Consider the following 17,137-nt stretch of genomic DNA (forward strand, 5'->3'; position numbering starts at 1 on the left):
ACACAGTTGATTCAGGGGAGAAAGCGTGGTATGGATAAAATCTATTATAAGAACTGCTTGAGAGGGGGAAAAGTAAAATGGCTTCGACAAACAGCCGCATATGAGAAGAGAGATGTCACATGAAAGTAGATTGGACTACAGGCTTTCACTGCATGAGGCCAAAAGTTCTGATTTCTCCAGAGAAAATCAGAAAAACAGACAGTTCAGGTGTTGGGAGCACAGGAGACAAGATGAGCAAAGGGCTAGATGTTAAATTTGAAGGCCTACATACCTATGTTTCATATCGTGTCTTTAAATTTCAGTTGTTGCCAGCAAAATGCAAGAATTTTTTCGTTTCATACTTTTTCTGTAACGTGACAGCAGTTTTCATTCAATATGCTGAACTTAAGTAGACACTTGTGTCTGACAGTGCAGCATTTTGAAGCATATTTTTGAAAGTAAGTCAATTTGTCAAAGTCAGATTTAGAACAAATTTGTAGAAATTGGAATCACACACACACATGTAGAAATATTCAATAACTCTGCGGTTGTTTCGAACAAATGAAGCAAAGTGGAAAAAATGTAAGCTATGTATGAGTGACTTTGTTGTTTTTTTTTTATATAGTTTCATGTTTTCAATAAAACTTCTGGCAATTTGTTTTCACTTTAATACAGAGCTGTGCAGGCCCAGGAAAAAGAAAAAGAACAAAAACCAGCATAAGACACACAGTCAGTTACACAGAAGACAGACAAAAGTGCAAAGAAATGTTACTAAAAACAGAATAAATTATGAATATAGACATGCAGGATGAACAGAGAGAAAGATATGATATCTAAGGACAGAAAACATGATTACACACAATAGAAGATTAATCTAATATGCAAAAAAAAAGTGTTTCAGGCTGGATCAGCAGGGAAAGCCGGACACCTTCACCTGCCTGAAATTACAGTGTTTCTGCCCACTTAACGACTTAATGTGAGAGGAGGTAAATTTGTCCACATCCTCCACAAAAACGCTCACGGATGCATCTATCAAAGCACGTTGCTGCACGTCAAGTATGATTCACTACGGACTGGAAGCGAGACATGTGACACCGCGAAGCACATCGCAGTGAAATCGAGTTAGAAAACATGTAATTGGATGAAAAGCGGACCGTGAGAGTCGACAGAGGGGATAGTGGAAATCATGAAAGGGTGTGTGTGTGTATCAGTGTGTACAGTAATGAAGGAAGAGGAATATGTATTGCCCTCAGTTTGATGTTCAACCATTTTATCAGCACTTAATAATTGCACCTGCACACATTATCACAGATTCTTCCATTATTGTGTCGGGGTGTGTGTGTGTGTGTGTGTGTGTGTGTGTGTGTGTGTGTGTGTGTGAACATCGTGTTTCCAAAGAGCTGTTATCCCAGTGATGAGAAACTCACACCTGATATCAGGACTAAACTCATGTGTACACAATATCTGATCTCACCTGTTATTGGTTTTCACAGTGTGTGAGCTTGGTTGCCATGGCAATGCAAGTAATATTCTGCTCAGTGATATATAATCAGATTGTTATGAGCAAAATACAAAGAAAAAAAAAAGCTTTTACCAACACAAGTATGAGTCGTTATGTGGGAGTATATAACACTGTGTGAATCACTAAACATTTACACTACAAAATAAATATACATTCAACTTTCTACAGTAGTAGGAGCCATAGTTATTGCCGGTATGTTAGACAAGAGGCTTGAGCCCATAACAAACCTAGTGTCCAAGCTGTACTATTAAAATACCAAGCCCTCTTCTCGGTGATGAGCATCAAATAAACCCCCCTGGACATTAAGTATTATTCAGTTCACAGCCTGTGCACTAGCATTCATAATGGCAGTAGCAAAATACAGGATTGGAATAATAATGGAAATTTTTTCACAAAGATTACAGGATCATATTCCTCTGTTCCTTTGTTTAAAAAAAACAGTTGGAAAAGAAATAATCTCTGCAAAATCAACATTAAATAGTTTTTTTTTTTTTTTCCTGTTTTGCCTATAAACCTCAAAGTAAGGTGCGGAAAGTCACGTGCACAGTGGCATATTGTAAGCAAGCATCTGATGAGCAAAACTTTACCAGAATGCTGAAAGTTTTTGATTCTGAAAATTGTCCCTCAAATACAGGCTGTGTCCCAATTCCATACCACACAGTAATTCTACACAGTATATACTACAGTATATACTCTCTTTATACTGTTTACTGCAGTTTTGCAGCATACTTACAGGAAATTATGCAATTCTAACAAATTCAAATCAGATTTGAGTTGTTGTCACTGCCAATTCATGACTTCACAAAGAGGCAGCTAAATGTTTTTTTCATAAATGTTAATAGTAATTTAAGCTGTTTCACCACCACCCAACATTAGTTTGATTTTTTCCCAGCTATGAGTAGCTCTTCTAATTCCTTTGTGAAATGAATTGTGTGAGAATAGTGTCCATCAACGGCACACTAAAAGCTAAAGGTTTTTTTTTTTAGTATGCACACAGATTGATTTGAGTATACTTTGTCATTGTTTAACACTCTACCACATACTCTAAACCTACTTAGAATCAGTGTGTAGTATGGACTTGGGACACATTTACAGTCTGAATGCTTCACGTTCTAATGGCAGCTGGAAAAGGAAGTAAAGCTCCTGTTACAGTCCCGACAGCTCTTCTCAGAAAACATCTGAATGTGTTACAACTGAAAGAAGAGAAGAGAGCAAAACTGTGCCCTAATATTTGGCTTAAATGTTAAAAACCAAACCAGATACCCACATTTAAGTCAATACAATTTGATTCAATATCAATAAATGTCTTGAATTGCCTTGAAATATTATTATATTATATTACAAATATATATATAACAGTATAGATTGAAAAAAAAACCAAAGAATGTCATACAACACGCTCACAAAAGAGCTGGGAAATGTCCATTATATATGATATTGTCTGTTACACATGGCTTTATATATTCTGCATTACACTGTAGTATATACACAAGCCTTTGTAGGTTCTGTCCAGTCTTTATAAGAAAGGTCCATTCATTGAGGGAAGCTATTGTAAGTCACCACAATAAAGGGCTTTGATTGGTTCAGGCCCTTTTTTTCCTGATGTGCTCCCAACCTTGGGATTGAAATGGCTGACACTTCCTACAGATACAGCATATTAACACGCATAAACATACACTAATTCTCTACGGGGGGATATATAAAACAGGATCTTGGGCGATAAAAGGAAATGAGAAAAGACACTGAAGCGGGAACAAACAGACATCAGTTCGACTGATGTCTGTTAGTTCAAAGCTTTGAGTGTGCAACAGTAGACGGGTTTAGTCTTTTGAAAGGAGACACAGAAGGAGGGACCTGACTGTAAGACCAGTCCTAAGACAGTTTGAGCAGGCAGACGTGTAGCCTGGCTGGAAATATAAAAGCAGCTTATACGTACAGATACAGTATACTTTTGTTTACATTATATTAGAAAAAATGTACAAGATAATATTAGTTAAGTACAGCTGACACACTGACTGAGAAACAACAGTTTAAGTTAAAAGAGTTAAGGCTTGAACAGGACAAAAGCAACACCATGTTTATGTGTGTATTGTGTATTGTGTGTGTGTTTACATAAGTGCCAAGGATCAAAGAGCACTATGGCTTGCTTTCACTTGAGCCATTTGCAACCTAAATTCTATTAAACTCAATACCTACTGTAGGGATGCAAAATGGCAGCCACAGAAAGGCCACTAGAGGGAGCTTTGGCATCCAGCAGACGCTGTGTGCGCTTCCCTCCCTAAGCTTTAGGCTTTACGGTGGTTTGGTTCATACTAGAGCCTCTTCCTCTTGAAGTAGTCAGCATACTGCCCCCCCAGGCCTTGGGAGTGCTGCCCAATGTAGGCGCCATCTGATGATGTCACTTCTTGCACCGCCAACTGAGGGTACTCTCTCTTATGGCCCCTTGTCTGGTTCTAAAGAGACAAGACGTGAGAAGACGGGGAGAGGTAGAGGTGATCAAACTGTACAGTATGTCTTAGCACTTAAATGTCTCATAAATGTCATGTCAGGGTGTAAGTTTATTAAATATAGCACCTTTCACAGAGGAGGTCAGAAAATGCTTCACAAGAGTAAAACTGTTAAAGAAATAAGAACCATAAAAAAGTATAATATAAGATATAATAAAAGAAACAAACAATAAAACATAAGCAATAACAAAGCTTAAAAACACACAAAATACAAACACTAAACAGTATGAGGCGAGACAAAGGCCAGTTTGAATAAATGAGTCTTCAGCTGCTTTTTAAAGGCATCAACAGAGGCTGCAGATCGTACATCTACAGGAAGAGCGTTCAACTTCAAAGGCTTGATCAGTGATCTACTGGTGATATAAGGATGGAGCAGGTCAGAGATGTACACGAGTGTCTGACCATGCAGGGCTCTATATGTGAAAACAAGAACCTTACTAATGAATCCTAAACTTGATGGGAAGCCAAAGTAAACATGACAAGATGAGTGTGATGTGAGACGTCCTGCTGGACCCAGTCGACAGCCTTGCAGCAGCATTCTGGACCGTTTGCAGATGGTCCAGGGACGACTTGCTGAGGCAGGTGAAAATGGAACTGCGGTAGTCCAGCCTTGATGATATAAAAGTGTGAAAAATCATCTCTAGCTCAGACTGCGATACAACAGACCTTAGGTTTGGCAATGTTTCTTAGATGTAAGAAACATGTACAGTTTAACGATTTGACATGTTGATTGAATCAATTGCCTGATCATATATAACACCGAGGTTTCTAAGATTAGACTGTGCTGCCGAAGAAAGGACCCAAATACACTGTGCAACCAATAATACTTCACTGTGCTCTAAACAAGGAAACAAATAAATTATTTTTAATTGCAATATTTGGAAATTTGGATGCATTTAAGTTCCAAAATATACATTTGTGTATACGACTACTTATTATGTTAAATTCAATTTCAATATTCATTATTGAAATGATTGCATGTTTAAGGCCTTTCTCCAATTAAATGCCACAAAGACCAAGGATACGGTCATTGATTTTAGAAGGAAATCATTCCACCCACCATCTCAGACCTTCATCAAAGGAATTGACCTCGAGTTTGTAGAACATCATAAATATCTTGTAACAGTCATTGATAAAAACTTGAAGTTTGATGCCAATTCTGATACAGTCTGTAAGAAGGGACAGCACTGTTTGTACTTCCTTAGGAAGTTAAATGCTTTTAATATATATCATTTATTGAAGTCATTTACTGAATCTGTTCTTACTTTTTCTATGATGCTTGGTTTTTAGTGTACCCCGGTTCAAGTGCAATAGAAGTAAAAACTACTTAGTTCCCCGTGCAATAACCCTGCTTAATTTGCACATGTAATTTAGCATTTTAGAGATTGTTTTGTTGTATTATTGTGTTTTGTATATTGTATGTACAGGAGTCAAGTCAAGTGTCCCATCTGGGATAATAAAGTGACTGAACTGAACTGAACTGACCTAAGAGGCCAATGAGAGACACATGGATGATATTAAAGTTCTTATTAGTACATTGTTCAAAACCTTGAACTAAAGGAATGATAAACTAAAAAAAGAAAAATCCAGTGAAGTAGGCGGTGAGTAGTTGTGGAATTTGACAACAATGCAATCATCCTGAGTTTGTGTGTGTCTGTGTGTGTTTTAGGCTAATAGTCTAAAGGTCTTAGCTTCAGTAAGAGAGGGCCACAGAAGCAGTCTGTACAAACAAGTTTAAGTCTTTCTAGAGACGGTGCTCAGCCCCAGCGTCTGGATCCTGTCTGCTCTGCGTCTCTCTCTCTGTCTTTGAATCGCTTCCTCTTCTTCTCTCAATAGATTTTTACAGCTTTGAACTACTATTTGGCTTAATTAAACACTGTACTGAGGCTCTATTGCCACAGTTCAGAAAAAAGGGCACACCAAGCATGCAGTATAACACGCTAATCTATTAGCTCCATTTTCTACAGGCTATGAAGTCCGGTGTAGAGATTAGTGAGCAGTCCATCCACTAACGTGGACCACCCGCTCACCAATCCCCATCAACAATCAGGCAACATGACTTGCACGCTTGTTCTTTCTTGAGGGTAAAGTATTTATCAATAAACCTCAGCACTTCCTGCAGATGTTTCACAAGGAAAGCCTGTCAGGAAAGACAGAGTTTACGTCCTTTGAGCTGCAGGAAAGCTTCTAATGTGGAAATAATTAGTAAGTGAGAACAACATTTGTGTTTAAAAGAAAAATTCGGAGCAGCAAAGTGGTGAATATGACATGAATACGCTAGTGTTGTACTGATGGAAACAGAGCTGTTGTCTTGATTATTCTGAAATTATCAAGACAGCAGGTAAACACAGGGGAAGTGGATCAGCAGATCACCAAATCACTGTTATCCTACTAAAATTAGACATAAAGGTCTGTCTCTAATATAAGCCTTTTACACATAATGATCTGGTTCTCTCTGCAGCTGAGGCAACATCTGAGACGGTAATTTACGGTAATAACGCATTACCGGCAGCTATTAAATGCAAACTGAACACTTCCTGTTCCTGCTTCACATTAAAATCCTTTTATCCACAAACCACTTTTCAGTCAGTCATTTGCTTTTATAGTGAAGCAACTACAATAAAAAAAAGGCATTCCCAATTCTCACTTAAGCCTCTTTCACACATAGTCCCTGGTAAATTACTGGGATAACCTTTCCAGCACTGCTAGTGATTCTCACTATTCATACATGCAACTACATTCAGGAACATTTCCATCTTGTGCCTTTTCACAAATGCCATGTCAGTGCTAGAATAGATGGGGCAAGGGACAGTCCATGCAACACTTATAGATGCCAACTGCCACAAACTAAATGGAAGAAGAAGAAAGAGCAAGGCCGGATGTTTGTGTGCGCGTCTCCAGACGTGTCCTGTTTCCAACCATTCTTGAAAAAAAGTGCTTGTTTGAACTCGTATTGCTTGATAGTTATTAAATCTCCCAAGAAACCAAGTCATGGATTCAAATACGCCATCAGCGGAGTCTTGTGATTGGTTCACTCGCTCCACGTGAAAACACCTTTCATCAGACGGACGCAACTCTTTACGTGCTTGTCCCTGCGATGTTATTGCTTTCATTTACAACACAGCCGTACCAGCATTTTCCCTGAAATGTTACCAGGTCTTGAGGTGGGAAATTGGAGGTACAGATTTCCCTGAATATCAATCCCTGCTCCCATTCACACCTGACGCCATGCAGGAAATGTTCCGGAACATTTCAGGGATAGACTGCATGTGTGAAAGCGGCTTCACAGGGTTTTATTTTTAAACCAAACAACAGTGCTCTGACAACTACAGACGGTTCTCATGCACTACAGAAATACCTGAGAGAAGGTACTCATATTTATTTAATTGTTTTGTCCACAAAAAATTGTAATCCACCCAAAAATATTGCTTTAAATTTAAGATGATTGAAGATTTAAGATGATCCCTTCCCTCAGTCCACCACTGTCAACAACCAATATTTGGATTTAGTCATTTCACCTGAGCTGAGCACGCTCACCTTAGAATCTAGATTATCACTTCAAAATGGAAAAAAACAAAAAAGACAAAAAAGATGGCACAACCTGTGTAAGAGTGTGAATTGTCTTTACTCACATAGTAGTAGGTGTTCCAGTCAGTGGCGGCAGTGTGTGTGTGCGTGACAGGGTTCGGCGTGGCTGCCGCTGGGTGTGGCGCCCCGAGGAAGCCTGGCATTAAAGGCAGGGTGCTGTAGGCGGGGAGCACGGCGGCAGCTGGCAGGACCGCCGGCGGAGGAGCCGCACCATTACTGACTGCGTGCAGGGACACTCCAAGAGGCTTACACACATCTACCTCCTGTAGAAAACACACACAGTAAAAAAAAAAACTGTTAATTGACCAGCTCCAGAGTGCAAATCAGGAAAAAAAAAAAAAATCCAAAAAATAATGAATATGTCTCTGAAAGACCTTAACTTTTTAGGCCCATTTTGTGTTTACAGCTCGAAAGCACCTCATTTTATTTATTCATGCACGTTAACCTTTCTTCCTCCTAGTAGTAATTGACAGATATAGTGATGTCTTCAGATGACACACTCAACCAGAATCACTCATTTACCTGCTGTCTGCTAGAGAGAATGGACTTGGGTGAAGATAACAAGCCAGAACAGATTGCTACAATGTCATGTCAACATATTTCCTTTCGGTTTAATGCCAGGAAGAAACTGTGTGTCACAAATTGATCGTATCATTTTCTTAAAAGATATCAGTTTCCCTCCCGACAGTGAGCTCAGTGGACCAGAATGTTAACTCTGCCACGCAGCGAGACACATGGATACATCTTCAAGCAAACATCTCTGTCTCTCTCTCACACACACACTCATACAGACTCCAGCAGCAGCAGATAAGCTTGGATCTGGCTGGTGAGAGTATGTGGAGATGGCTGCTATCAGCTGCTGGGTGCAGAGTGATGTGTTCCCTCTAACAGGGTATCAGTGTCTTAGAGAGAGGTCAGGCCCTCCAAATAAACATGCAGAGAAACTGCATGTAAATAGCAGCACGCTGCTCTGAGGGCTGCTCACCAGATAGTTTACAGACCGTCTGTAGGTCAGGAAGTTGTTTGACTTATAAATATTATAGTTAGGTTTTAAAGAGACTGTTTTATATGCTGCCTGGCAGCTATCAAGGATAAAAATTTCTGATCATTTGTGTGAACAAATTAGCAATTTACATCTTAAATTAACGGCTAATTTATTACATCAAACTAATAATTTGGTGCCCTTGATCACTGAATTTCTGAATATTGTTACGTTATCACATTCACACCACACCACCACATTTTTGATGTTGTTTCAACACGCTTTGTGTACTTTTTGGTCATCATCCTTGGCTGCTAGGTGCATTCATACAGACATAATTTGTCAAACTGTGGATTGTCTTAACGGGTCATTTGGGTTTTGTGTGGTTTTATTTTAATAGGAAACGTTGATACACTGTTCTGGCTGTTAAACACAATGTTGCACTATCTTTGACATTTTTCTGACCTTACTAATTTTACCTTGGTACGCTCATATTAATCATTTCTGTGGAGTGTGAGAGTCCATGTGGGTATTTTGGTCTACAATTCTTCACAATACTGTTTGAGGGTTGAGATCTTAGGTTTGAGGATAGAGTTACATTTTAATTGGGGTCGGACATAATTGTGCTGATGTGTGTGTGCTGATGTGTGTGTGTGTGTGTGTGTGTGTGTGTGTGTGTGTGTGTGTGTGTGTGTGTGTGTTCACCTTGGTGGCGTAGGCCTGGTTAGCTGTCGCAGGCTGGGAGTAGTACTGGGTTACCGCCTGCATGTAGGAACTATAATCCCCATAGGAGGAAACTGGTGGAGCCTAAAACACAAGAAGAGCTCATTATTTTCAAAAATAAGTGTCAAGTGTGGTTGATCTGCAGCATCTTCTCCCATTTTTCTTTTGTTAACTGTACATTTCTGAACAGTATTTAATTTCTGGATATGTTGGGGCAATAAAATACAGGCAAAAATCATTTTAAACCCATCTGCTACTTTAAGGCGCATCTGGGTACTTTTCAATGAAATAAAATAAAAAACACAAGTGCACAGAATCCCACACAGTTACAAACAAGTGTGTTACCTGTGTGTGCTCCTTGCTGTAGTCTGTGGCTGTGCTGTCCTGTGGCGCAGCAGTGCTGTAGGTGTGGGCTTGCGCTGCTTGGTAGTGCTGGTACCACTGTTGCATGGCCTCCTATGGCGCACACACATACACACACCAGAAAATATCAGGTGAAGAGTGGCGAGAGCAGACAGATAAATGTCTGCTTGGTGGTTTTCTTGTCTTTGCTGATTTTTTTTGCCTCCTCCTTTATTTCTGTCTTTCTTTTGCTTTCTTTGTCATTCATTAACAATTGTTCCTGCTGACAAGCTCTCCCCTGTTCTTCTCCTTTGTCTTGTCTTTCCAGATAAATTAAACCGACCATTTTATTGGTTATCTAATCATGACTCATTTGTTTGGATGAGTAGATAGTAATTAACATTTAAAATTGGGTTTGCATCACGCTGCAAATATCAGATATGTCACCCGCTGCTGGAGGAAGCATAACGAGAGGGGGGACGGAGAGAAACAGAATGACAGAGAAAGAAAGAGAGAGAGATGCAGACAAACAGCCAGTAGGGAGGCTTCACGACTTGCTCTGAGTGGAGTGTTTGGAGAGAGGAAGGGAGCAGGGACAGATGGAGACACACAGCGCTCTCTGCCAAATACTCTCTCATCCTGTCTGTCCAAATATCTATACCCATTCTCATCTCTTCCACCGCTCTGCCTCCCCAAGTTACAGCTCACTCTGTCACTGCTGCATTCATCCATCCACCTATTATGTATCCATCCATCGATCATCTACTCAGCCACCATCCCTCTCTCTCACATTACGAACTCAGTAACATTTAACACAATTGCAACCAGGCAGATGCACATCCATCTATCTATCACCGCATTTATTCATTTTCAGCTCTGTGTAGAGTGTCTGCACATGTACCTGTGTGTAGGCCTGGTTGTATTGGCTGTAGTCAGTGGAAGCATCGGTGCTGTACGGGGCTGCGGTTGTAGCTGCCGCGCTGTGGGAGAAGGAGCCTGAGCCCTGGGAGACGACGGGAGCCACAGAGCTGCCGTAGACCCCGGAGCCAGGCTGTCCTCCCTGGGCTTTAGCCCCCACTGAGCCTGAGGTGGAAGGAAACATGGAGGAGACACAATAGGTTAGACAGTAATGTAAATCAAGATACTAAGGCATGACTATTGCAAATTATCTTAAAGGAATACTCCATCAAAACTGCAAGCTTGAAAGGTGGCTCTGAAAAGTTTGTAGTCAGTTTGGATTCACAGTTCAACAGTTAAAATTAATTTGTAAGAAACATATCAAAATGTATAAAAACATCCACAGGAAACTCCGGTAGTATAATCCACTTCTCTAAAGTTGATCTGTTGATGTTCCGAGCAATCCTCGCTCAGACAAAAAATAACTTTCTGGCAGAGCTTTGAAGCTATGAGGAGGTGATAGCGTGACAAAGAAGTAGTGCAATTAGCTCTGTTGTAGGGACACTAAGTATTTGGGACATGCCGGACATACTGGGTCATACGACTGAGGGGGTCTGAGAAATGTCCATGGATGTTTTGGTGCAGCCTCCAGTATAAATGTTGAGAATTAAAGCTGGCTTTTAGATTTTTAGTGGAGTATTCCTTTGAAAAGTCCCACAGTTTTATAGAAATCAAATTTTTCTCTATACAGGTGAAAAAGTTTGCCTGTGAGCTAACCTAACTTGTTTAAAAATCTACTACTAAGAAATGAAAAAAAAGTACTGGGAGAGCTACCTTACAAAAGCAGATTTCACATATAAAGCAGTAAGACAAACAAGTACATATATGCCTTCATTTGTGTGTGTTGTTTGTGTGTGTGTACCTTGCAGAACCACCCCTGGCATTACACTGGCCAGGTTCAGGTAAGGATTAGAGGGCATTCTGACTTCTTTAGGGGGATCGCCCAACAGAGAACTCTGACCACTGCTTACCTAAAGGGAGAAAATTGGATTATTCATACTGATGTTGGAGGGTCTTGTCAGTCAAAGAACTTGTAATTTCAGTCAAGTCTTGAGGCGTTTTGGGCCTCACACCTCTGATGTGGCCTGTGCTGCCAGCTACTTTGCTGTAAAAATCGAATTTCACCTTAACCTCACCAACTTACCGACCTTGACATAAGGGTTTTAATGTTGCAAGGATTTTGATGAGCGACTGAGGAGCTGACGAGGCCGTGGAAACCTGGGAGGATTGTGCTTTCTGTTAATTACACTTTCCCTCCATTAAAGAGACTTTAGAGAAGACAGCGCTGGGACTGGAATCGGTTCCCCTAAGAACTTTAGCACTGTGATTATCTCTGTACCCTGGCTTATTATGATGATGATGTTAGCAGAGCAGTGCCTTATATAAACCAGGTCTAGTCAAAGAAATGTAGGTGAGCACAAAAGTGTGTACAGAAAGGCGTGCTGGTGAACAGACAGGTAGGCATGGGGCAGCTAGACAGGCTGACAGAGCAGGAGACAGAAGGGATCATACTGTGTTAGTAAATCTGTAAATATGGGTGAGAGAGGTGCATTATGGGAATCCCGACGGAACAGTTCTTGAGGGACTGAAGCTGTTTATTTAAACACTCGCTCAATGTGTGTGTTTGTGCATTCTGCATGAGGATGAGACCCAAAGGGACCAAATCAGGAGTAAATACACCTGTCCACAAGAGAAACAGAAATGGGTACAGAGAGCAGCATAGAACTACAGCTAACAATCATTTATGAATCTCTGAATTTTATTTTTTTCCAATTCATCAATTAACAGTTTGTCAGATAAAATGTGACGAAATTTCCCAGAGCCCAAGATAACCTCTACAAATTGCTTGTTTTGTCTGACCAACAGTCCAAAATTTATAGATATTCAATTCCACATGTTATGAAAAGAGAAAGCAGCAAATTGTATTGTCAATAAATCCCATGATAATAATTGATTCTACTGACTGGTATCATCTGTGTATCCAAATCCTGATATGGTTTGTTCCTCTGTGCCGTAGAGCTCCGTTTTTGCCCAACAACTATTAAAACACATCAGTGAGCCACACTGTTGCACGAAGTGACCTGTTCTTCATTACAACAGTCACGAGTTTATTTTGAGTCCATCCCACACACCACAGACACGCTAGCATTCAAAATGTGCATTATTCCACGGCTGAAAATATTCCAAATTTGAATTGAATCACTCCTTTTTTAGTAAGTGTAGCTGACATAAACAGTGCTGAGCTGCTTTAGGAAATGATTTAACACTTTTAAAAAATTGAAGTCTATATTTGTGACCTATTTTTTAACAATTTATGTCTTCAGTAGGAACAAATGGGCCACAGAGAGGCTGGAGAAGTCAGAATATACTGAGAGACGGACTGACACATTGTTGCCTTCGGTCTTTCCATGGGATATGTTGACAACAACATAAAATATACATTACCACCAGCCTTATCCTTAAAATTACTAAATGGTTATCTCAATTGTTTTCAAATTTCTTTGTTGATCGACTAATTGGTTAATCAACTGTAACATTTGCTGAGGTTGGTAGCAAGATGTAGAAATGACAAAGAATAATGACAAATGTGTGTGCAGGTTGTGTTCGCTGTTCTCACCATGCTAGCAAGGGAGCAGCCATCTGAGCTGTTGTGCTGGCCGGTTGACGTATAAACTCCTCCAGGGGGTTTAGGTGGAGGGGGGCCGATGCCTGAGTTACTTATTCCCAAGGAATAGCTCTGTCCCTGCAGCTGGGAGTTCACCATGGTCCCAGGAGGCGCGGGCTGCCTGTCACAGGCGGTGGAGGAGTGAGAGGAGGAGGAGGAAGAGGAGGCAGCAGTTGTGCAGATAGAATGGGTGCTGTTTTGCTCCCCTCCTCCAGCTCGACCCTGGAGGTACGGCATCACACCTGCTGCTGACACCACTACTGTGGCATTGTGGGTAGACGCTGGCACAGACTCCTGGCCCAACTCTGTGAGAGGAGAGGAGAGAAAAAGAAAGAAAACAACTTACAGAGTTGTTAAGGAAAGGAAACTATAGGAAAGACATAAAAAAACAGCATAGAGGAACAAGTAAGGAGAAGGAAATTAAATAGAGGAAAGACGCCAGATAAATGTGAAATGGCTTTTAGTGACGACCATCTGTGTGTCTGTCTCCTCTGGACAGAGACGAATCACTCAGACGGCTGAAAAACAGAAAGCTCAGCCCGACCGTCTCTGTAGAGCCAGTTGTAATATTTGAGAATGGGTTTCCTGCTCATACATCATCACTTATCATGTTTATTTACAGCTCAGCACTCCACACTCCCAATATTTCACTCACTCCAGGGTTTAATAAACACGCATATGTACACACATACATATACACAAGCACATGCATACTGCACACATAAACACAACAGAAAAACATATCCACAACAGCAAGAATAATTTAAAGATGCACACGCACATAGAAGGTGAACACACACACACACACACACACTCAAACTTATTATAAATCCAATATTGCTGTGACAAATGGCCTCCATAGCACAATAAAGGAATCAGCTCTAACGAGCCTTAAGCTAACAATCCCAGCAGACATATGGTCTTATAAAAGCCTCACATTACAGACACACTGAAAATTGCAAACTCATACACACAATCAAAGAGGGTTACACGCAAACACATACGCGCAACTGCCCGATTTTGTGCCCGACACAGCTTGTGATATATCATTTCCATATAAAAACAACACACAGCTTTTCTCAGCTGGAGATTTGAATTGTAAATGTACTGCGGTTTCCTGAGGATGTGTTGTACTTTAATGTAAGCAGCGAGACATACAGTAATCTGCAGATGGGCCAACCCTGACACCTGACTTTTAAGTCAGATATTCCCCTATTTGTTCACATGCATATCACCTTCTTCTTCAGCGTTCATATCCACTATTATCACCAGTTATTTTTTAACACACTCAAGTAGTTTGTTCACCCTTTTAGCAAAGAGTTTCAGACATTCTTACAATTGTATATTTAGAAACTACAACTACTTTGTGGGATACTGATACATCTACATTTACTGCTGGAGACAGGCTGTCTCAGCTTGAGTTTATGTGAGCTTATTTTTTACGACAGTCATATACTTGTGCAGCTTGTTTATCTTATCAACCTTAACATATTGATATTGGCTTTCAGTTGATGCACACCCAGCGAGGAGGCGATCAAGATTTAACAATGAGTGTGAATCTAAAAAGGAAAAAGTTGTGCTTTTGGTGTAGGAGAGGAGGTGAAATGCTTTTATTCTATCAGCTTTACTTTGACATCAATACCTTAGCGTAATGTATACCTCTTTGCAATCCTGCAGGGTTTTTTTGACCCTGTGGTCATAAAGGCTGGTCATAAAAATCTATTGAAATGAGGATAAAATATCAATTTAAAAACCTTTTAAAGACATTATTTGAAGTTAACATCGATAAATCATTGATAAGTCATTGAAAAGATGATTGAACAGCCTTGATCTATTTATGCCACTTGGTGCCTTTACATGAAGTTGTATGTATTGCTTTACAGCAGTGTGGGATATAAAACTGAATCAAATGTTTTCAGATGCCCCCCCACAGTAGTCGATGACAAATGAGTTCGAAGTGAAAGAACAAAACATAAAACAAAGCATTATTTAAAAAAACACTGATAGGAGTCATGCTGTTGGTCTCAATATGGTCTCATTTGTTTACGGTAATAACACTGAGTCATTTGACGAGTGTATAAATACTGGGGCCTGCGCACCTGTAGGGGAGTCTCCCAGGAGGCCTTTCCCCAGCGGCACGAGGCCCGGAGGTCGTAGAGACAAAGCCTTCTGCATCAGCAGTCTGGACGGGTCCCCGAGCAGACTGGAGACCTGAGGAGGAGAGACGTTACGTAAAGAAAGAAGGAGAAAGCAGACAAAGTGAAGTGGAAAAGTTTGTATGAGAAAAAAGGGGAAAAGGTGGACAGAAGAGAGAATACAGGGGAGAGAATGGGAGGGACAGACAGAAGAAAACAAAATAGAAATAAGCCATTGATAGAAACACTCCATGCTGTGTAATACAGACATATAATTTAATGACTTATGAAAACAGCGGCTCAGCCTGTAGCAGTCAGCTTTTATCTATCCTACATACACACTACAGAAGAGAACAATAATAATAATAATACATCAAAAGCAGCATAAAAAGTCATTGAGGGGTAGTGAGGGAAGAAAAAAAAAACACACACACACACAGTATCTGCATCTGAATTGTCCACATCCAATTTCTAAAACAACATAAAATACTCCAAACATCCGTCGCTGTTGACTTTTAACTTTAATTTCAGCATTAAAAGAAAACACCTGAGACATTTTAAAAGAAAAATATGCAAATTAAGAGGTAGAGGGAGATTTAAAGCAATAAGGTTACGTGAGTTTTGGGTTGTTTAGATTCATTATGCATGAAGTGCTGAAGATAAGAAATGTAAGAGCACATACGCACATGCCCACAACTACTATGTGTTTAAGCCTCACAACTAACCTATGCAAATTTACACACACACACACACACAAGTGTCTTACGCTGCTGATGCGTTTGTCTTTGATGTGCAGAAGCTGTTGCTGGGCGAGCTGCATATGCAAGAGGTTCTGTAGGACTAGTCCATTACCAAGCATAGCATTCTGCAAGGTAAAGGAAGACACATTATTGTATCATTATTGTACATCAACACCACATGCACACACACACACAAACACAAAAAAAATCCCACACAGAGGTTGACATGGTTGTGACCTGGTGTGCTTTTCCCAGTGTGAGCAGAGCCGTGGTGAGAGGAGGTCTGAGGAATGGCAGGCTGGTGTGACGGCCGTACTTCCCTGAAAACATAAACCAGCAACAAAGAGAAGAATCAAACTGTGCCTCTATTGTGATTTTCTGTTTTTTTTTTAAGTTTGTAATGCATCAATCAATCATCAGGCAGAATTATTTATTGGACAACTGATCCATCAGTCATTTACAGCACATTTCAAACAAACAATCACACCACCGCCTTCTGTGTGATACCGAGCAGAAGTAAAGCAATATTGGGATATTATGTTACCACAAAGCAAATTGCCTCCCTCATATGACCTTTGTCCAAGTTTAAATTTAATTTAGATATTTCAAACACTGTTGAAAATACGCTCAATCAAACATATAAACAAACAAAAAAGTTTTTAGAAAAAATCAATACTAGCAGAAAAATGCAAAATCCAAAACTTCTTCAAACAATCTGTCCTTACCAACTGTCAGTGCTACTGACAGTTTCCTCAAAAATAATAGAAGCAGCTTCAGGATCTCAATGGTACTTTCACAATTCAGGAAATATGTGCTGAAAACTATACATGAAATGCAAAACATCAAGAGAGACACTGTAAACTGTGTGCATGGGATGAGGCAGTTACTGGAAATCAAAACACAATCCCTACAACGTTACGAACTAAAAGGCAGTGGATTGTGCTGAACTATAAAATGACTTGACCGATTTTAAAAAGATAGAAGCCATAGGAGCGAA

At 40.1% G+C, this 17,137-nt stretch overlaps 1 protein-coding gene across 1 annotated transcript in view; it reads right to left on the reverse strand.

The window, feature by feature from the left end:
- Positions 1-632: 632 nt before the first annotated feature.
- raver2 (ribonucleoprotein, PTB-binding 2) overlaps positions 633-17,137 on the reverse strand; it is a 100,919-nt gene continuing 84,414 nt past the window's right edge. Inside the window, exons 8-17 of the mRNA XM_042417597.1 lie at positions 16,378-16,460; positions 16,167-16,265; positions 15,365-15,476; positions 13,218-13,570; positions 11,463-11,571; positions 10,545-10,726; positions 9,647-9,757; positions 9,284-9,385; positions 7,641-7,859; positions 633-3,954 (exon numbers count right to left, since the gene is read on the reverse strand). Of these exons, the coding sequence (XP_042273531.1) occupies positions 3,814-3,954; positions 7,641-7,859; positions 9,284-9,385; positions 9,647-9,757; positions 10,545-10,726; positions 11,463-11,571; positions 13,218-13,570; positions 15,365-15,476; positions 16,167-16,265; positions 16,378-16,460 (1,511 nt within the window). The 3' untranslated portion in view covers positions 633-3,813. The remainder of the gene's footprint in view (positions 3,955-7,640; positions 7,860-9,283; positions 9,386-9,646; positions 9,758-10,544; positions 10,727-11,462; positions 11,572-13,217; positions 13,571-15,364; positions 15,477-16,166; positions 16,266-16,377; positions 16,461-17,137) is intronic.

Source organism: Thunnus maccoyii, chromosome 7 (assembly GCF_910596095.1).
Source record: "Thunnus maccoyii chromosome 7, fThuMac1.1, whole genome shotgun sequence".
Taxonomy (NCBI): domain Eukaryota; kingdom Metazoa; phylum Chordata; class Actinopteri; order Scombriformes; family Scombridae; genus Thunnus; species Thunnus maccoyii.